The sequence below is a fragment of the Giraffa tippelskirchi genome, chromosome X (genome assembly GCF_054371585.1).
Source record: "Giraffa tippelskirchi isolate mGirTip1 chromosome X, T2T-mGirTip1v1.2.pri, whole genome shotgun sequence".
In the NCBI taxonomy this organism is placed as follows: domain Eukaryota; kingdom Metazoa; phylum Chordata; class Mammalia; order Artiodactyla; family Giraffidae; genus Giraffa; species Giraffa tippelskirchi.
Window position 1 is genome coordinate 33,830,290 of NC_137289.1, and position 22,547 is coordinate 33,852,836.

General features: G+C 45.5%; 1 protein-coding gene across 12 annotated transcripts in view; it reads left to right on the top strand.

The window, feature by feature from the left end:
* Positions 1-22,547, top strand: part of SEPTIN6 (septin 6) — a 73,195-nt gene that overhangs the window by 10,951 nt on the left and 39,697 nt on the right. For all 12 annotated transcript variants that reach the window (XM_081567879.1, XM_081567880.1, XM_081567882.1 and 9 more), the window contains exons 2-3: positions 5,316-5,430; positions 15,006-15,201. In XM_081567879.1, coding sequence (XP_081424005.1) covers positions 5,316-5,430; positions 15,006-15,201 — 311 coding nt within the window. The remainder of the gene's footprint in view (positions 1-5,315; positions 5,431-15,005; positions 15,202-22,547) is intronic.

Consider the following 22,547-nt stretch of genomic DNA (forward strand, 5'->3'; position numbering starts at 1 on the left):
TGCAGGAGACGTGGGTTCAATTCCTGGATAGGGAGGATTCCCTGGAGAAGGAAATGGCAACCCGCTCCAGTATTCTTGCCTGGAGAATTCCACGGACAGGGGAGTCTGGCGGGCTCTGGTCCAGGGGGTCTCAAGGGTCGGACAAGACTTAGTGACTAAACCACCACCACCATAGTTGATTTACAATGTTGTATTAATTTCAGGTGTACAGCAAAGTGACTCCATTATACATATATCTACTCTTTTAGATTTATTTCTCATATAGGTCATGGCAGAGTATTGAGTGGCATTCCCTGTGCTATACAGTAGGTCCTCATTAGTTACCTATTGTATTAATATATATATATATAGTAGTGTGTATGTCGATCCTAATCTCCTCATTTATCTCTGCCCCTCCATATTCCCTGGTAACCAAAAGTTTATTTTCTAGGTCCGTAATTCTGTTTCTAGACCTACTGCATTCTTCTTAATGGCTGCAGAATATTCCAGAATGTGCACTTACCATAATTTAGTTAACTATTTTCCCACTGTCGGCCATTTAGGTTTTTTTCCCTAAGTTTTCAGTATTATAAATAATGCTGTAATGAAGTTCCTTGTACTGTACATGGATCTTTGTATAGGCATGTGAGTTTCTGTAGAGTAGCTTCTCAGGGAAGGTTGAAAGGTCATGGGAGATGAGCCATTTAACATTTTGGTGGCTCTGTCCTTTCTAGCATCTCAGTTTAAAGCCTCAGACGTGGCACCACCTGATACTCAAGATGGTAAGAGTTTAGTGACAGATGTGCTGGGCCAGGTTGCCAGTTCCATCTCCTCTTGTGCACTTTGTAATCCAGGGACATTCAATGAACTGCAATCAAAGCAATCAGGCCGTCAGTTAATCAGGCCACCTTAAGGAGAAATAAGAGAGAGATGAACTACCAGAGGTTTAGAGAGGAACGGGGTTGGGGGGTGGAGAAACTTCCGGGGGCTGTCATAGGGTCAATGTCCACTCAGCCCAAATCCTGTCCTTTTCACCTCTATGTATTTACCTCTGAACAATGGGGACTGATATTCATAACGGTGACCTTGACATCTTCTAAGATTCATCAAAGCAGGAGTGAATGGTTCTCGCCAGACAGGATTTCCTAAAGCGGAAACTGCATTTACAAATTCATTTTTGAAGCTTTCTCAGCTACAAGGACTGAGACATACAATTTACTGCTTAAATCTTGGTTAGCAAGAAAGACACATTACTCAGATCCTATGTTCACTAGTTCCTAGTACTGGACACCAGATAAAAAGACAGAAAAAAAAAGGATTCTAAAAGTTACCAGTGGTGGCCTTCACCAAATCCAGACCAATGGTTGTTTCTTTACAATTCTTTCTGACTTCAACCTTGGCCTCTGGTGATAGAAAACTATTGGGTCATGTCTTACTTTCCTGGTAATTTCCCTCCCTCTGGGAAGAATTCTCTTCATCTTCCCATTCCTTACTTGTGGGCATTTCTTATATTCAATGTTTAGTTCTTTTCTCCCTGTACTGTCTCTTGAAGAACACATCCAGTTTCATACTTCTCACTCCTAAATTTATGTCTCAGTCCTGAATTCTCCCTGAGCATGCAATTCCATATTGCTAAGTACATACTGGACTTCTTCTGGATAGATATGTCACAATAAAATCAAAACTATCTCATTTTCCTTAATATAGAAAATGATTTTACAAATCCAGAAGAGAAAGACAAGCACCCATTTTAACAAAATGGGCGAAGACACGGATAGGCAACTCACATATACACAGACACAATCACATACACAGTCGAACAATAAAAAAATATTCACTCTCACTAATAAAATGCAAATTAAGTGACATGATGCCATTTTTCAGTGACGAAATTCATGATAGTTAAGAAGCCTCAGAAGCTCAGTGCTAGTCTAAGTATGTGTAAACAGACACGCTTACACACTGGTGTTGGAAATAGACATTTGTAATATTCTCTGTTGAATGATTTCTCAATGTGTACCAAAGTCTTTCCAATGTGTGTGCCTTTGGACCCAGCAGGGTTTAATTCTAGGAATTTAGCTTAAGGAAATAATCAGAGACTATGCAAACGTGTAAGAACATGAATTATTACTTAAAATGGTTGCAAACTTGGAAACAAGCTAAAGGTCTAGCAGTTGAGAGATGGGTTGAGAAAATGTGGTAAATTCTTACAATGGAATGCTACATGGCCAAAAAAGTATTGTTTTAGAATATACTTAATTACTCAAGAGAACATCCATACTATATAAAGTGTCAGGTTATCAAGCCAGGTGATGAAAAGGAATATATATACAGAATTATCCCATTTTGTAAATAAAATAAAATAAAAAAGAGATAGAGAAAGAAGTATATAGACTGTAGGGAAACACACATAAATATTAGTGGTGATTATCTCTGGAGAGTGATATTATGAGTGATTTTTATTTTCTTCTTTATAATTTTCCATATGTTTTAAAATTTCTACAGTGAACATTGATTACTCTTATAAAAATCTGATAAATGTAATTTAAAAATAATAGCTATTTAAAATAAGAATCTTCTACTTTTCCACTAAAGCACCCTTTCCTGGCTTCCCTTTTTCTGCCCTTGGTGCCATCAATCCAAGCTCCCAAGCCTAGGACCTTGCAGCCTGACAGCTTTGATTGTTCCTTTACTCTCTCTGTCCTAACACTCATTGAGTCTCATTCTCCCTTTAGGATGGCACTCAGATTTGTTCCTCCCTCCTGAGTCCCAAGTCAGACCAGTTCATTTCAGCCAGCATTTATTGTCACAGTGCCTGCTTATTATCACTCTGCCAGTTCAGCGTTATTGGAGTCACTTCCTAATATGTCTTCCTGCCCCTGCCCTCTCTCTCCTCCCACTGATCAAGCACCCTGCAGCTGGAATGATGTTTTGAAAACACCACTTGTGTCATGGTCCTTCCTGCTCAAAACACTCAAAATGCCCCTTTCAAACCCCATTGCCTGGGGAATAAAGGCCATATGCTTTCTTCAGCTATTTCAGGCACTCACAGCACTGGGCTAGGTGGGAGATACTGTGGCCATTTGAGGGGTGTTTGGTGAGGTTTTGGCAATGAACTAAATCTTGAAGAATAAGATGTGGAGTCCTCCCCACTGCCCTTCACTATCTTCAGTTTGAAAATTCCCTTTCCTCACCTTTTGGCACTTGGACCAGAGGCCTTGGAGCAGTTAGAAGTTTCATGGTGCCGAATTTGGAGACGGGAAGAGACAGCCAGGGGTGATAAAATAGAGCTCAGGAAACCTCGACTCTGAGTCTGTCCCAATTTCCGATCTGCTAAGTAAGAGGCTCCATCAAGAAAGCAGATGGGCTGTTAGGTTTCTGTCTCCCCTGCAGCCTTGAGGACCAAGAATGAACGGTGGGAAACTTTCATGTCTCTTTGATTGTTTTGATAAAAAGGAGAAAGGGGTGAGGGAAGGCAAAGAGGGGCAGATGTAGACCAAGCCCTGAGTGATGCGGGCCACTCATGAAACTCAGCTGTCTTCAGGTACCCCTCTGGGGTCCAGAATCTACCAGCCAGGACCAAGTGATGGCATGTGGTTGTCTGTCAAGCATACTCTGCTAGGAGTGTGTGGGGTGGGATGTATGAGGGTAAGCATCTTGCCAGATGGCAGTCACGGGCACTTGTCCTGTCTTTTCAATGACCTGGTTACACCAACGGGAGTTGGATCCCACGCTGGGGGGATGGCTGTCTGGGAACCAGTGGTGACAATGCCAGCTGCTGAGGGGCTCCCCCGCAAAAGCAGTCCGTCTGTCTCAGTGCAGAAGTTTACCCTGATGGTCTGAGTCGAAAAGCAGGGCCTGTCCAGCCTGAGAGGTGCCTGCTAGCTAGCACAGCTGGTGATGCTGGGACAGGACTCCTGGCACCTCCTGTGTCCATCTTGGATTGCTCTTGGCATCTTTCTGTGTACGGAAATCTCAGTGGGCTCCACTCAACAGAAAGTCTGACTCCCTGTGTGGCCCACCCCTCCTGTCTAGCTCAGCTGTCTCCCGATTCCCCTTTCCTCTCTACACCCCTCCCTTGGGGCTGCCAGCACTTAGCCTGCTTCTTGAGTACAAGCAGGCCCCTTCGGTCCTGCCCCCTGGCTCCTTGGAAGCCTTCCTCAGTGTGAGGTTCTCCCTGTTTTGTAGAACGGCTAACAATGAGAACCCTTGGGAGCTGCAGGCAGAGCAAAGGCCCCCTGCTTTCCAGGGCTGCGAATGGCTTGCCTGACCCCGATGGAGACCAGGGAACCCAGGGCAGCCTGAGGGAGGCTGTGCAGCTGGACTGTCACAGAGTGTTCCATGGCATCGCCTGTTGTTTGAGGGGCTGAGGGGAAGGAGAACGTCACAGTGTAGTAAGGGCTGCAGCTACAGTTGCTGGAGTGCTTATCACACGTTAGGCCCCATGCTCAGGGCTTGAAGAGCATTATCCTATCCAATCCTCACACCAGTCCTACGAGGTCGTAACTACTACTGCCTGGTTTTGCAGATGCGGAGATTTCGAGAAGTTCAGTAAATTTGTCTGAGGTCAGGAGGTGGAGAATGTGGGACTCCCACTCAGACCTGCCTGATTTTTAACCTGTATGCTGTGCCACCTTGGTTAGATCTCCAAAAGTGCCCTAGAGAGAGGAGTCATTGCTTTTTAAAATGTTATTATTTTTTTTGGCTGCCCGGGTCTTCGTTGCCAAGTATAGGCTTTCTCTAGTTGTGGTACATGCACTTAGTCGCCCCTTGGCATGTGGAATCTTTGTTCCCTGTCCAAGGACCAAACCTGCAATGACTACATTGGAAGGTGGGTTCTTTATTGATGGACCGCCAGGGAAGTCCCAGTAATTGCTTTTGTGAAGTTTCTTTGTCATGCTTGCTGAACACTTATATGTATTCCAGGCTTTGTCCTAAGCTTGTTACATGTGTGTTAGCATATTGAGTCTCCCAATCACCTGTAACATAATACGTCTCCAACAGGAGAGTTAACCCAACAACAGGAACCTCTGGCCCCAGTGTTCTCATCCTCTGACCCCACCTCTCCACCCCGTACAAGCCCCCTCTGTAGTTGGCTGCATGTGAACTGTATTGACTTCATTATGGAGCCTCAAGGATGCCTGAACCCAGGAATCCATGATTTGTAAGCTAATGGGTCATTTTGCTTTGGATCAGGAACTAGCTAAGGGGAGATGTGCCCGACTCCCTGAGTGTGTGTTCCTTCCTAGCACAGAGGACACTGGGATGGGAAAGTGAGACCCAGGTTGCTTGTAAGCATGTCGTCATTTTCTCCCCTCTCTCCCTTTCCAAATTAGGGTGAAGGTTGCCGAACGGTCCCCCTGGCTGGACATGTGGGGTTTGACAGCTTGCCCGACCAGCTGGTGAATAAGTCAGTCAGCCAGGGCTTCTGCTTCAACATCCTGTGCGTGGGTGAGTATTTCCATAGCAGGAAATTCTATTACAGAATATGGATCCTTAATGGCTGGATGTGGCTTGGCAGGTAATTAGGTTCCATAGTGTGTCGTTCTGATCTATTTGCAAGAGTATGTCTCCCCCTCTTCTTCTTTTATCCCTCTGCTTGTTTTTGTGAGCACCTGGCTGTAATTATACTTTTTTTTTTTTCTCTGCCCAGACCAGAATGTGGGGCCATCCCTTGGGGGTGGGGGGAACTGAGCTGTGTGACACCCAGTGGAAATTCTGTGAGGGAGCTGACCAGCTCTTGTCAGGTTTGTTCTGACTGTAGAGAATAAGAGCCAGGGCAGAATTGGGAGGGAGGTAACGGCTGTGGAAAGATGCCTGCTTCCCAGCTGTGGGTAGTGGGTTGGGTCTGTCTGTTTCCTCTGCAGCTGTGCTGTGCTTGGTACAGTTTGAGCTAAGCGCAGGGACCACACAGCTGTGTGGCAAGTTCTTTTATTTATTTTTTTTTGGCAAGTTCTTTTATTCTCTTTAAGTGTATCTGTGCCTGGATCTTTAGTCTCAAGTGTAGGAATCATGTCTTAGTCACCTCTACTGTGCTAATCACAGCACAAAGAGAGTTCAATGATGTACATGAAATGAATGAATGAATTATCCCCGCAGGAACCACTCACTAAACTTCTCAAACACTTTCCCATGTTAGCAATTTGGGTCCTTATTAGGACTCTGGGAAGTGAACAGAGCAAGTGGTGTTCATAGCCTCAAGGAACAGATGGAGACCAAGAAACTCCAGAGGATAAGGGACTTACCTGAGTCCACACAGGATAAGTGGAAGAGCCATGACAAGAACCCAGGTCTGCCTGACCCTTTGTTCCTCCCACTGCTTTTGTAACCACTGCCTGCAACACCTCTTGAGAACCCAGAAGCGTTTTGGAAACTGTCACGTGCCAACCAAACACATCTGAGGAATAGCAGCTCCCTGACATTCTTTAAGAATCTCTCTTTAGACCTTGCTGCCGTGCTGTGCTCAGTCCTGTCCAATTCTTGGCTGAGACCTTAAATAATCCCAGATTTACAAACATGATCACAGCATATAATTTTCACTATATGGTGCAGTAAGGCATACCTGCATATTTTCAGTGACGTACCTCCAAACCTTAATGACTATAAATACCATAATAATGGCAGTTTTCATGCCAATTGGAACACTCAAACACTTGCTAATTGCCTTTTCTTATTTTTGTATAAAGCTTATGGGGAGTTCATTCATGTTGAGGGTCTGAACCATGACTGAATTGCATATTTTACTCTAATGTAGTCTAAAGTTATGTTTTCTAACTAAGGTCATTCCTTTTTGTGGGACTCGTTTTTTATTTTTTTGTCTCCATCCCTGGCACTCCTCAGATCATTTTGTGGAGGAAAATAATTGCACCCTCAAGGACAAGTAGAGAAAACAAAGCCACTTCTACATCTGGGGGACAGGTGGTCAGCTAGGCTCACTCAGTAGCGACAAGACTCACTCCCACTGTCCAGCTCTGAAGTCTATGAGATGAAAATACATGCTTCACAGATTACTTATCAGGGGCCTGAAAGTCCACATCTAGGCTGTTAATTCTTCAAATGCCAAAAGTCCACCCATGGTTTTGATGAAGTTCTATTAGGAGAGAGATACAAAACAAACAGCAGCCGTGGTGATCAACATCAAGATCAAATGCCATCACATCCAACATTAGCACTGCCAGATCTTTCCCATCTTTGGCTGATGGCCAACTTATTTCACATAACATTTGATTACTGAAAAACTTATGCACAAACATGATGGAGTCCCTTGGCATTCCTCCCAGAGCTCCGGATGACCTGCGCTGAAGTCGAGGGGACGAGAAGTGAAAGCCCACCCATGTCAACCTCTCAAACCAAGTGCAATTGGGTGGCTGGTACAGCTTTAGGAGAGCCTAAGTGTGGGGTAATTGGCCATTCGGACCACAGGCTCTCCTAGGGCCCAGAGGAAGAGGCAGCTCCAGGAAAAGTGGGTGGGAGAAATAGTAAACCCCCACTCACCCAGGCAGTTACAACTGTAACTGCTTCACTGTGTACCTGCGGGGATAGAATTGCTCAACTCCTGGGGACAGACCCTCTAAGAGGAGAAGGAGAGAAAGGAGCCCCTTACACCCAAGGAGTCACCCCTTCTCTTCCTCTCCCTAATGATGAAGTTTCAGGAAATGGCTACCTTAGTAACTAACTCCCTTTTTAGCCCTGTGGGTGCACCCCTTGCATGCACCTGCCCAGATTGGGTTAATTTCATTCCCCATCCCTGATCCACAAAAGCCTGCAACTCATGCATCCCCGTCTCTGGTTGGGCTCCCAAGCCTGTCCTTGCTCTGAGAACCCACATTTTGGCCCTAAGTCATGAGTGGCTTACGTGGCTCTTCAGCTGCCATGTCAGCCTGGCCATGGGGCGGGGTGCTGTCGCTGACTTGGTGAAGGGTCCATGGCTTGGCCGCTGAAGGTGATTGTTTCTCTCACAGAACCTTCGGTGACCATACTTTCATGCCTACTGCCTGTGCGTGACGGTCAGTTTTACTCCCTTAATGATGGCTAGAAAATCATTCTGTTTGCATAGGGTATGTTTCCCCAAAGGATTTTCTTTTCATTTCTGATCAAGCATTTTGAGTAAATTTTAAGTAAATGTAAAATTATGCTAACCCCAGCCTCTGTTAGTAACAGACACCTAGGATATTTTTTATCACAGCACTGTTTATCTGGTGCTGGGCTCTGTTCAGAGGCCCCAGCAGCAGAGTGAGTATCCTACACGCATATGTGCATGTGTGTGATAGAAACAGGTTTCCCCGGTGGGTGGCCCAGACGGTAAAGAATCTGCCTGCAGGAGACCTGGGTTCAATCTCTGGGTCAAGAAGCTCCCCTGGAGAAGGGAATGGCTACCCACTCCAGTATGGAATTGAGAGGGAGAATTTTTATGAATCAAGAGCATAGTCTTTACACAAGGGCCCCAATAATGACATCTACGATTATTTTTAGAGGTCCAGGCACATGGGTGTGAGCATATTATGTCTCCTTTCCAACAGCTGACAATGAATACAATAATTACTGAATGGGATAAGATTCCCCTCCCCCTCTAAAAAGTCTACTAGTCCCTTAGCTTTAGAAATCACTAGGATCCCAGGATTCTAGATAGTACAGGAAGCCTTGGAGGAACCACTAGAGTTAGCAGTGCAAACATTCAACTGGGAAGGAACCCCAAAGAGATTCAACCCTCTGAATGTGCCAGCAACAGAGAATGCCTGTGAAGAGCACAAAAGGTCATAATGATAATATTTACTTTGAAGCTGCTCAGGATTCCAGGCTTAACTGGGCTCCGTTGAACTTGGGAGGGAAGAAAACACACAAGAGAAGCAGGATTGAGGCTCTGCAGAAGGAGGGGAAGGGCAACTAGCATTCTCTCAAGGTCAGGGGGCGATGGTTTCAGCCCACCATCTCTGGGAGAGGCAGCCATCCACCTGTCTAAGAAAGGCTGCCAGTGATAGTGTGCTGGTCAGCGTCGAGCAACCCACTCTCAGGAGAAACATTGTCATGGTTTTACAGCATCTGCTGGTTTCCCAGCTGTCATTATTCTCACCATAGCTGGTTTCAAACTGCCAACTTGACGTCACTGCACGCGGGCTTGGGAAGAGCTGCAGGAAGCTGGGCAAGCTGGCTCTAGCACACCACTGTTCGCCAGGTCTCTGCAAGATGAGGAAGGCATAGAGGGCAAGGTCACAGAGCCAGGCAGGTCCCTGTCCACATCCATAGGCTTCCTTGGCCACCAGGAGTTCCTGGAGAGTTTCCTTTTGGACATGTCCCTGTTGAACTCAAAGACATCTCTCTTGGTTTATTCCAACACTCGGAGCCAGAAGAGACAAGCTCCATGTGACTGTGAGTTCCGTGCCAACAGAGATTGTGGCTGTCCTGGTCATTGCTGTATCCCCAGCTCCTAAATCTGTGCCTGGCACCTATTAGAGGCTCTAAAGATTTGTTGACTGACTGAGTGAACCAGCATATCGCACCTATTGGACACTGGAGCATATATGGGCTCTAGTGTCAGACTGCCTGCAGTCAAATGCTGGCACTGTCACATCCTACTTTTGTGACCCTGGATCAGTTTCTTCCTCCACATTTTATAGATGAGGAAGCTGAGGTGCAGAGAGACCGCAGAGCAGGGGCAGATGCATGCAGCTAGGAAGTGATTTGGTTAGTTCAGTTCAGTTCAGTCGCTCAGTCGTGTCCAACTCTTTGCGACCCCATGAACCACAGCATGCTAGGCCTCCCGTCCATCACCAACTCCTGGAGTCCACCCAAACCCATGTCCATTGAGTTGGTGATGCCATCCAACCATCTCATCCTCTGTTGTCCCCCTCTTCTCCTGCCCTCAATCTTTCCCAGCATCAGAGTCTTTTCCAATGAGTCAGCTCTTCGCATCAGGTGGCCAAAGTACTGGAGTTTCAGCTTCAACATCAGTCCTTCCAATGAACACCCAGGACTGATCTCCTTTAGGATGGACTGGTTGGACTCATCGGTAAATTAAGGACAAATAGTATGGGCCTTAGGAAGCATCACTATGAATAAAGCTAGTGGAGGTGATGGAATTCCAGTTGAGCTATTTCAAATCCTAAAGGATGATGCTATGAAAGTGCTGCACTCAATATGCCAACAAATTTGGAAAACTCAGCAGTGTCCACAGGACTGGAAAAGGTCAGTTTTCATCCCAATCCCAAAGAAAGGCAATGCCAAAGAACATTCAGACTACCACACAATTGTACTCATCTCACACGCTAGCAAAGTAATGCTCAAAATTCTCCAAGCCAGGCTTCAACAGTATGCGAACCGAGAACTTCCAGATGTTCAAGCTGGATTTACAAAAGGCAGAGGAACCAGAGATCAAATTGCCAACATCCATTGGATCATAGGAAAAGCAGCAGAGTTCCAGAAAAACATCTACTTCTGCTTTATTGATTACGCCAAAGCCATTGACTGTGTGGATCACAACAAACTGAAAATTCTTCAAGAGATGGGAATACCAGACCACCTTACCTGCTTCCTGAGAAATCTGTATGAAGGTCAAGAAGCAACAGTTAGAACCAGACATGGAACAACGGCTGGTTCAAAATTGGGAAAGGAGTGTGTCAAGGCTGAATATTCTCACCCTGCTTATTTAACATATGCAGAGTACATCATGTGAAATGCCGGGCTGGATGAAGCACAGGCTGGAATCAAGATTGCCAGGAGAAATATCAAAAACCTCAGATATGTAGATGACACCACCCTTATGGCAGAAAGCAAAGAAGAACTAAAGAGCCTCTTGAAAGTGAAGGAAGAGAAAGTGAAAAAGCTGGCTTTAAACTCAACACTCAGAAAACTAAGATCATGACATCCAGTCCCATCACTTCATGGCAAATAGATGGGGAAACAATGGAAACAGTGAAAGACTTTATTTTAGGGGCATCAAAATCACTACAGATGGTGATTGCAGCCATGAAATTAAAAGACACTTGCTCTTTGGAAGAAAAGCTATGACCAACCTAGACAAAGTATTAAAAAGCAGAGAGACATTACTTTGCCGATAAAGGTCCATCTAGCCAAAGCTATCACCCCACTCCAGTACTCTTGCCTGGAAAATCCCATGGATGGAGGAGCCTCGCAGGCTGCAGTCCATGGGGTTGTGACGAGTCGGACACGACTGAGCAATTTCACTTTCATGCATTGGAGAAGGAAATGGCAACCCACTCCAGTGTTCTTGCCTGGAGAATCCCAGGGACGGCGGAGCCTGGTGGGCTGCCGTCTATGGGGTCGCACAGAGTCGGACACAACTGAAGCGACTTAGCAGCAGCAGCAGTAGCAGCAGCCAAAGCTGTGGTTCTTCCAGTAGTCATGTGTGGATGTGAGAGTTGGGCCATAAAGAAAGCTGAGCACTGAAGAATTGATGCTTTTGAACTGTGGTGTTGGAGAAGACTCTTGAGAGTCCCTTGGACTGCAAGGAGATCCAACCAGTCAATCCTAAAGGAAATCAGTCCTGAATATTCATTGGAAGGATTGATGCTGAAGCTGAAGCTCCAGTACTTTGGCCACCTGATGCGAAGAACCGACTCATTGGAAAAGACCCTGATGCTGGGAAAGATTGAAAGCAGGAGAAGGGGATGACAGAGGATGAGGTGGTTTGATGGCATCACTGACTTGATGGATATGAGTTTGAGCAAGCTCCGGAAGTGGGTGATGGACAGGGAACCCTGTTGTGCTGCAGTCCATGGGGTCACAAAGAGTCGGCCACGACTGAGCTACTGGACTGAAACTGAATTCTCAGGCTTATTTAGGGGAATACAGAAGAAAATATATGTAAGGTATTTATTTACAGTGGTGCCCACATAAGTAGGTGCTCCAGAAGCAATAACTTTTATTATTACTACTCAAAGGTGCTTGTTTTATGGAAAAAGAGACTGGAATCCAAAAAAGGGGGAAGCGCTCAGCTTAGGTGACACAGTCATTTAGTGATAACCCGCCTGGGACTCTGCATTTCATCACTTGCAACAACAGAATTGCACGAGGTACCAGAGCATGCAAGCATTAACTGCAGATGAGGAAAAGGGTTAAGCTTTTCTTTGTCACAGTGGTGTTGAACTCAGGGTAGAGAGGTCAACACCAGACTATTCCAGGGAATATAGTTTGAAAAAGCAGATTTCATAGTCCATGTTTTAAAATGAAATCTTAAAAAAAAATCTAGTGTTTCCAGGATCCTATCTACGTTAAGCCAAGTGAGAGGAAATCCTCTCTACTGGTGGAGGTGACTTAAAAAGGGTTAAGAAAGCCTGGTGTCCACTCTTGAGGAGGGAGGAGGAGAGAGAAATTGACCCCTGGGGACTCCTCAGGTTTCCTGCTGGAATCTAACGGCCAAGTCCCCACCTTCCTGCAGGGGCGTGGAATCTGCTGACCTGATCTGAGTTAGGTTCCCCTCCCACCCTCAATATTCGGCCCAGGACAGCATCCCAGGCTTAGGCTGGGTCTGTGCCAGCCTTGGAGAGGGAGAGAGTTCCTCGCTCCCACCAGCTTCCCCATTGATGGCAACCTGGACGGGAGCACTGAGAGCAATGGGACCAGTTCTTGATTTTCTGCCCTCTTTTCATGTTGCAGTTCATCACAGTTCCCTGGACACCCGCTGGGTCTTTTCTTCCAGACACTCATCATTGAGCGTCTAATTTCCACAGCCCTTTTGTGCTGGCAGGAATCCGAATGGTCGTTTTCCCTGTTGCCCTGCCCTGCCCAGCCCGCCCAGCCTCCCTTTCTCCAGCTGCACAAACAGGGTGGGCCCCTCCCTCTGGTTACTGCTCCTGAGGGCTCTGTGTGAGCCTCTGCTGGGTGCTCTGGGGAGTCCTAGAAGCTCCTGCTCTCAGAGAAGTCTTAGGATCAGGGAGTCAGGGGCCAGCTCTGGGTGCTGGGGAGTCAGGGCCCACCACGTCTCAGGCCATTCAGCAAAGAGCTCACGGAACAGGAGAAAGGGTCTGAAAGTGGGGATGTACAAGGGCGATTTATTAGGCATGAACAAAGACGGGCTAAAATGTAGCTTGAGCCTCAGCACCCAAGGGAAGGCGAGTTAGGGGGAGGAGCCACCCTGGTTTCCCAGCTCAGAGATGCTGGCCCCTTTACAGTGGAGCTGCGCCCCACTTTGGGTGGAGAGGTGGGTGTTGTGTGTCATTGCTTGGCCAAGTCTGCCACCTCCCATGGCAGAGGCCCCCCACCTCGCCAAATTTTTCTGGGGACCCAAATACTTCTGGTGCTCTTAGGGAGGGAAAGAAAGGGCCTCTTTTGAGAGAGTGTTTGCTGCTAATAGGTATAGCAGATCCTGGCTGGAAATGTGATCTGTATAAGGAACATTTCCCTGCACCCCGGCACTCAACCGCATTAGTCAGACCTGGCTATGAAATCGGGCTGGGGGGCCGGGTAGCCAGGCTGAGTTGAATGTTCTCCTTGTTTTCCCTCTCTGTCTCACCAGTCTCTCCACACAGAGCGCACTCAGCAGAGACAGATATTTTTTCCTTAATTTATTAGTTTTTAATTGAAGGATAATTACAATGTTGTGTTAGTTTCTGCCCTACATCAGCATGGATCGACCATAGGTATACATATGTCCCCTCCCTCTTGAGCCTCTCTCCCACCTCCCACACCATCCCACCCCTCTAGGTTGTCACAGAGCCCTGTTTGAGTTCCCTGAGTCATACAGCAAATTCCCACTGGCTATCTATTTTACATATATTGGTGTATATGTTTCCATACTAATCTCTGCATTCATCCTACCCTCTCCTTTCTGCCACTACCCACCCCCACACACTCCCCCCCCGCCCCCTCCCCCCCGGTCCATAAGTCTGTTCCCTGTCTTCGAGAGACAGATATGTTTAAAAGCACCTCCTGCATTCATAGCTCATTATTCAGGATGAAAGAGGTTTGCAAGATGCAAAGCTAGACACACCCAGAGGGTGGAGGAGACATGGACCATTTATGGGTTATGGGTTGAGCAGCTATAACCCCAGCCCTGGACTGCCCTGGAGATAGTGCTGTCTGTCACAAAGAGGGACTTGCCAGGCCAGGATTTGCCCAGGGCAAACCCACTCCCCCCCCCACTGGGAAGACCTGTCAAGGAAGGGGAGCAGAGGGGTGATGATAGCAGGGCAGCCCAGGTCTCCAAAGCGCAGTCCTTGGCCCCTGGCAGTGGCTTAACATCCGTTGTGGCGCTCGGCTCTCAGGAATAACCTCCAAGAACCTTCACCAGTCCCCACAGCCCTGCCCCCACTCCCTAGTGTGAAAGCCAAGACTTTGAAATTCCAGTGGTTGAATTTATTAGTATCCTGCAGCCTGTTAGTTAAACAAACAAATGACTGGCTTGTTTGAAATCTAAAGGGAAGGATAATTTGTGGCCTGCTGAATTCCCTCCCCATTAGCTAAAAATAGTCTCCCCACTGGGATGTGCATCCCCTGCTGTCTGGGGCTGGCAGGGAATGGGAGGGGGGTGCTGAGAGGAGAGGATATTTATTTGAGGAGGGACTTCTGTCCCTTCTTTTAAACTTGAAGATAGCCCTTAAATTTTTCTCATGAAAGCTATACAAGTTCCTTGTAGAAAACTGGGACAGTAGAGAAAAGCATAAAGAAGGAAGTGAAAACCACACACAACCCCACCACCCAGACATGACCATTTGGTAAGAGTACACTGTATGCCCTTCCAGTCTTTTCCTAGGCATGACTCTGCCTCTCCATCACCGCCTTTTAACACAGTTTCTTTTTCTGAGTGTAAAAACAATGCACGCTCAATTTTCAAATAGTACAAAAATATGAAGACTAAAAGGAAAATTACCCCCATTCCACTATCCTGAGATGACTACTGCTAATATGTTGCTGCAGTTCCTTAGACTCCTTTTCACTTAACTGAGATCACCTAGTCCATCTAGTTCTAGGCGCTCTTCACGTAGTGTCTTATTGTGTATATTCTCCCATGTCAGTGAATATGCATCCAAAATATGCGTGAATGCATCACAATTCATTCTTTCATTTTTCAGGAGAGACAGGTTTGGGCAAGTCCACCCTCATGGACACCCTGTTCAACACCAAGTTCGAGGGGGAGCCAGCCACCCACACACAGCCAGGTGTCCAGCTCCGGTCCAATACCTATGACCTTCAAGAGAGCAACGTGGGGCTAAAGCTGACAATTGTTAGCACGGTGGGCTTCGGGGACCAGATCAACAAGGAGGACAGGTAAGGGAGGCAGTGGGGTGGGGAGGCTGGTGGGAAGCCCACGGGGAGGAGCTCACCACCGGGTTCTTGCCAGACCTCCTGTCAGATGATGCAGGCTGTCAGCAGAGAGCTCACTAGCGCCGCCTTCCGCCAGGGTTCCTGTCTATTTCAGTGCTCTACTCCACACGCTTTCTCCTTCATTCAGCAAACATTTATTGAGTTCCTACCTTGTGCCAGGTACTGCCATGCTCTAACAATCTAAAGAGGAATGACCTTGTCTCTGACCTCGAGGCAGTCTCGGGGAAGCCTGGTCTTAAATAAACAAGTTCCTTTGAGCCTGACCTCCTCTGTAAAGGACAGGGTACAATGTTACAATGAGAACTGGAAGGAGAGAACAGTCAGCTCCACTCAGGGCAGAGTGTGGGGTGGGGAAGGGGGTGGGGGGAGGGGTGTTCAGGGAGGCCTGCTCCGAGGAGGTGTGCCTGACCTGGCCCTTGAAGGGTGAATGATTTTGCTGGACAGACAAGAGAAGTTTGGAAAGGGCATTCCAGGGAGGGACAACAGCTTGTATGAAGGCAAGGGCTGTGGAAGACCATGGCATGCTCTAGGGGACTGCACTTGTTCTGTTTGGCTAGACCAGGGGTGGAGTCATAGTGGAGCTAGTGAAGGTTGTTTCAGGGCCCTCACTTGCCCACGCCCCTCCAAAGCCCTGGAACTAATTTCTAGTCATTGTGTTGTTTGCTCTTTCTTGGAGGGCCCTTCAAATCATACAAGCTTAGGACCACTCTGTCCCTGGGCTGGTACTTGGTATGAGCTGGGGGAAGAGTGAGGGGAGATGAGCCTGGAGAGGTAAGAAGGGGCTGGATCATGGAGGGGTTAATAGAATATGTGGATATGGGGCCACTGAACAGCTCTATAAAGTAGAATGATGTGGTTGGATTGGCCTTTGAAGAAGGGATAGTATGGACATGGGCTGGAGAGCAGGAAGACCAACTGGGAGACTGTTGGACCAATTCGATGGAGGCCAGCAGTGAAACAGGGAAGAGGAGACAGATGGGGTAACTGTTGAGTAGGTAAACTCAAGAGGACTTGGTAGAGGCTTGATGTGAGGTCGGGAAGGCAAAAGAAGAACCTAGAATAAGGCTGAGATTTCTGGCTTTGGAGAGTGGACAGATGGTGGTGGCTTTCAGTAAGAGGGACTCAAATAGAACCAGGTTTAAAAAGAACAAGCTCGAGATGCCTGCGGCCTGTTGAGAGAGGAGGTGCTCTTCATCGGTTGGCAGCTGAATGTGCAGGGTTTCGAGGTGAGGAAAGGGTCTGTGCTGGCAAAAGACTTGGATTATCAAGGTAGAGGGACTGTGTTCCAGCCGCAGACATAGATAAGATCATCCAGGGAGTGGAGTTGAGCGAGGTGAACACTGGGCTAAAAACAAAAGCTTGGGGATGTTAAGTCAGCAGATGGAGGAAAAGACATCCTGGAAAGAGACTGAGCTGGAATAAGCAAAGAGGTGGGAGGAGAGACCGTGGGCGGTTGAAAATGGTGTGCCAGGGAGGGCTGGAGCGAGGCTCAGATGAGGACAGGATGAGGGCTGGGTTGAGGTAGGGAGGGGTCAGGCACCATCTGCATTTAACTAAAAATCACATGTAATCCCACGTGCTCTTCACAGAAAAGGTCATTCATCATTTTGAGCAGTGTCTGCTCATCCTTTGAGAATCCCCTTGCTTCTTAGCAAATTTGTATCCCAGATTTTTCTATTTCTCCCTTAAAATAACAATAGCTACACTCATTTCCTTATAATGAATAGATATATTTAGCTCCTTAAGATTTGAACTGAATTCTGTTTTCCATTTGAAATTCTAGACAAAGGACACCTCTGCTTTTTATAGGCTTGCTTATTGTGCTAATCTTGTTTGGGGGAGAATAAATTAAACCCCGGGGGAAAGGGGATATTTGGGTCACAGTATGAGTGATTAATCTCAGCTGCAGATTGCTCAGCATCTCAATTAAATATCTTACGGTTCTCAGTAACATGCATTCAACATGCCTAACATTGGAAAATGTCTGGATAATGATGGTTTGGGAGGGCTGAACTGATAGAATCCCTTAAAGGCTAATCTGCTTCTTTTATATTTTTGGTTTGCTTACTATTTTTCCTAATTACAAGTATGATACATGCTTATCAAATAACACAAACTCGAATAAGTAGAAATGAGAAGCCTACAGGAAATGGGCTGGGGAATAGGAGTAGAGTGAGTTCCAGGGATTTGTAACAAAAAGCCATGTTCTCTCCCTTCTGACAGGGCCAGGAGGGCATAGATAGGTCAGTGCAGCTGCATTAAAATAGAGCATCAGAAAGTCCTGCTTTACCCAGGATGCAGAGGTAAACTGAGAAGAGCAGGGATGAAGGCTAGAGCCTGGGGAAAGCCACTATTTTTTAAGAAAAAGAACCATAAACTGGACTTCATTAAAATTAAAAAGATTCACACTATTAAGGAATTGAAAAGACATCTCACAGACAGGGAGAAAACATTTGCAAATCATATGTCTTATAAAGGACTTGTAACCAGAGTATTTTAAGAAAGCTTGCTTTTCCGAAATAAGACAACAACCCAATTAAACAAGTGAGCAAAAGATCTGAATACACATTTTAGCAAAGAATATACATGCATGATTCATAAAAACATCAAAAGATGCTCAACATCATTAGCCATTCAAGAAATGCAAATCAAAGCCACGAGTTATCATTTCACACCCACTAGAATGGCTATAACCAAAAAACAGAAAACAACAAGTATTGGTGAGGATGTGGAGAAATCAGAACCCTCATGACACTGCTGGTGGGAAGGTAAATGGTACAGACACTTCAGAAAAGAGTGTGGGAGTCTCTTCAGAAGTTAAACACAAGCTTGTCATAAAAGCCAGCAATAGCACTCCTAAATATATACCACGGGAAATGGAAATGGGAAGGCCACCATTTGAAAGATGCTGGAGCAAAAGGAACTTGAGGGGGAGACAGAGCACAAGCTGGAAAAAGGGGTGTGCTTAGAAACCTAGGCTTTGGGCTCTGACAGAGCTGGGTTTGGTCCCATCCTGCTACCTATTAATTCAGGGATGTTGCATGGGTGGGTGTTTTGTTCAGGTCTCAGCCTATCCATAACCAGTGTTGTGGTTCTTATGATTGCAAGATACCCTCAGTAATAACCATCAGGCAACTTGAAGGAGAAAAGGGGTTTATTACTCACAGGTCCTAGAAAGGAGAAGGCATACCTGGGGCCACACAGCAAGGTTGAGGGTCACGGGTAGAGAAAGAGAGAGAGGACCTGGGCCAAGGGTTCTGCTTTCCCTGGGATCAAGGGTGGGTGAGGGTGGGTGGCCTGTAGTTTTTCAGGCTTGCTGTTTATTGGTGAATTTAAAACGTGAGAGAGAAAACAAGTGGCTTAAATGATCAGTTACAGAAATTCACCAAGATCTTTAAAACAAAGAAACCTGGGGTGGAGGGGTGAGGGGGCGGGGAAGACTGGTTCCTTATCTTTCTGTGGCTGGCAATGTGTTTATTGGAGATAGCCATCCTTGAAGTAATGTCTTATTGAAGTGGATGCCTCTGAAATCAAAGCTTAAATCCGGCACTTGGGTTACAAAAAATGCAAGTTACAACTGTCAGGGCTCACATGACAACTCGGCACTTAAATTCTTTTTTGTATTATTTTTGGCGGTGCTGGCTCTGCTGAGCACAGGCTTTTTCTAGTTGTGGTGAGTGGGGTCTACTCTCTAGTTGTGGTGGCTTCTCTTGTTGCAGAGCACGGGCTTCAGAGTGCAGGCTCAGTAGTTGGCAGCTTATGGGCATATGGAATCTTCCTGGACCAGGGATCAAACCCATGTCTCCTGCATTGGCAGGCGGGTTCTTAACCACTGGACCACCAGGGAAATCTGGCACATAAATTCTTTACGTCTCAGTTTTCTGTAAAGGGGAGATGATGATAATACTAATATCTACCCAGAGGGTGATGGGTGAGGCATACTCCACATGTAGGCAATGCTTAAACAGTGCCTGGCGCAGGGTAACTAAAGAACAGAAGATACTGTTATAATCATGACTTTTATTGGTAGAACGATCAAGGGAGGGTTGTATCATGTAGCATATGGGGTGATATAATAAATAGTGTCCAGGAAGATAAAAGCTGAAAAATATTGGGACTTCCCTGGTGGTCCAATCAATGGTTAAGACTCTGAGCTTCCACTGCAGAGGCAACAAGTTCCATCCTTGGTTGGGGAACTAAAGATCCCACAGAACCGTTTGGTGTGGCCAAAAAAAAAAAAAAAAGGAAAATATTCATTAGGTTTGGCAACATGAATGGAGGTCATTAATAAATACACTTAAGAATAATAATTCCAGGGGTATTGTGGGTGGAAACTAGTTTGCCATGAGTGAATGGGAGATAAGGAAGGACAGGCATCAGACTAGCAAAAGGAGCAATTGAACAGAAAAATGAGTCCAAGATCCAATTCCTGTTTCTGTGAGAATTTAGCATTTGTCATTAGCAAGGAAAAGAATGGACTATTCAAGAAAATGTGCTGGGAAAATAGGTCATCCATCAGGAAAAAATAAGACGAGACCCTCCCACACAAGTACCAGTCCCCAAAATAGATTCCAGTTGGATTAAAAAACAATTTCTAAAAATAGGAGAAGAAAACATAGAATATTTTTGTAACTTTGGAGGGTAGAGAAGGCTTTTCTAGTCATGATGCAAAATCCAGAAGTCAGAGAAGACTGACAGATTTAAATTCGTTAAAAATTAAGCAAAACAAAACCTTTGTCTTGTGGATGAAAAATGTCGCCTGCCTTATCAGTAAACAAAGGATGTTGCATCAAGGCAGCGGCCACTGAGGCCACCCACAACAGTGCATCCCGAGGGGACTCAGGATGGATGGAGAAAAGCAGAATACTGGCCCTGGACAGTTAAGATGCCTATCAAAGGCATGATTTCAGTGAACCCCGCCAGACTCTTGCCTCTTCCCATACATAGAAAAGCACTGCATTCATTAACTTGAGATGTCTGGTTTTCTTTAACTAGCAGTAGTCTTTTGATGTTCTGACTACCTGGATTTTGTTGCAAAACCCCCTGGAGATCTTGTCTCTTCTGTTACCTCTTCGGAGCAGTCCCTTAGAGCTAAGAAGGTGTCTTCTAGGCTTAAGTCCTCAGTTTTGTCCACCAAATAAAACATAATTCTCAGCTTTTAGGTTGTGCATTTTTTCAGTCAATAGTCTATTGGAAGATATTATAAGCAAAAACAAACTACAGATGGGGAGAAAATATTTGGAACCTATATAGCAGACATCGATCCCTGGGTTGGGAAGAACCCCTGGAGAAGGGAACAGCTACCCACTCTGGTATTCTGGCCTGGAGAATTCCATGGAGAGAGGAGCCTGGCAGGCTATAGTCCATGAGGTCGCAAAGAGTCAGACACGACTGAGTGACTTTCTCTTTCACTTTTTTCATATAGCAGACAAAGTGTTTTTCTAAAATGTAAAAAGAGCTTCTGCAATTCAGTGAGAAACAAGTAGTTGACAGAGGGGAAATGTAAATGGACCATCAATATATAAAATGATGGTCATTCAACTTCATCAGTGATCAGGGAAATGTGAAATGAAACAATGAAGTATTTTTTTCATCTATCAGATTTGCAAAAATAAAACATAAAAATACAATATCCATTAATACCAGCTAATTTCATTCATCTTGCTGGGAGTGTAAATTGATACAGATGTTTTAAAAGGCAAATTTGACAGTATCTATAAAAATTTTAAATGTGATAAGCTAATTTCTTAAAATAAATCTCTCTCTATATATAAATATACATCCTATCGATTTTGTTTCTCTGGAGAGCCCTGACTAATACAACCATCAATATCAATAGATATCAGGGCTTCCCTGGTGGCTCAGTGGTAAAGAATCTGCCTGCCAATGTGGGAGACATGGGTTTGATCCCTGGGTCGGGAAGATCCCACATGCTGCAGAGCACCTAAGCCTGTGTGCCACAACTATTGAGCCTGTGCTTTAGAGCCTGAGAGCTGCAACTACTGAAGCCCACATGCCCTAAAGCCTGTGCTCCGCAACAAGAGAAGCCACTGCAATGAGAAGCCCAACTAGAGAGTAACCCCTGCTCTCCACAGCTACAGAAAAGCCCACGCAGCAACGAAGACCCAGAACAGAAAAAAAAAAAAAAATAAGTTCAGTAGATATCAAGTTTTTAAGTCTCAAAATGAATTATTCTTTAACCATCAAAACATTTCACTCTAAAAGAACTCTTGTTTCCAAACAAAATAAAAAAAAAAAAAAGAAATGTGAGTATCTTATGATCCCGCAGGTCCATCTTTAGGCATACAGCCTAGAGAAATGATTGCACATGTTCATAAAAGGCCCACAGAAAGGATGTTCACTGTATCATTGGTTATGGAATGAGAAAAAATTTTAAACAGTCTAAATTTCCACCAAGAGGGTAACTAAATGAGCTATAGTATCGCCATATCATGGACCTGTACTTGGCCATGTAAAAGAACAAGTTAGATCTATACATGCTCACATAAACAGGTTGCTAAGTGAAAAAAAGAAGTTGAAGAATGATATACAGATCATGATGCCATTTGTATAAATCTACCCCTTCCCAATAAAACAAGCATTTCTCCCTTTCTCCCCCTCTCCTTCCCTCCCTGCCCCTCTCTCTGTTTATAGAGACACAGAAAAAAGTCTGTATGAATAATCAAACTAAAAATAGTAGTTATCTCTGAGAATGGTAGATTAAGTACATGTATTGCTTGCATGGTTAAAATAAATTTTTTTAAAAAGTGAAAAAATTTCAAAGGAAGCAGATACAGTGGGTGTAGACTGCTCCTTTAAAAAGCTTTTCTGAGCTGGGAAAAAGATAAAGCAGCATCCAGAGGGAGGCAGGGGTCATGGGTGAGTTTTATGAGGATGGAAGAGATGAAAAGGGCTTGAACAGGAGCAGAAACTTCGAGGATAGACAGGAGGAGGCCGATATAAGAGAAAGAATCCATAAGACATAGTAACCAGTTGACATGGAAGATCTAGTTCAGGTTATAAAATTCTGAATGCTTACTGTATGCCTGGAGAAGGAGATGGCAACCCATTCCAGTATTTTTGCTTGGAGAATGCCATGGACAGAGGAGCCTGGTGGGCTACAGTCCATGGCATTGCAAGAGTTGGACATGACTTAGCGACTAAACCACCACTGTGTGCCAGGCACAGTGTGAAGGGCCAGGAATACTAAGAAATAAGGTGCAATCTCTAATTAAGGAACTCACAGGTCAGTAGAAGGGGCAAATATATGTGCACAAATTCTACATAAT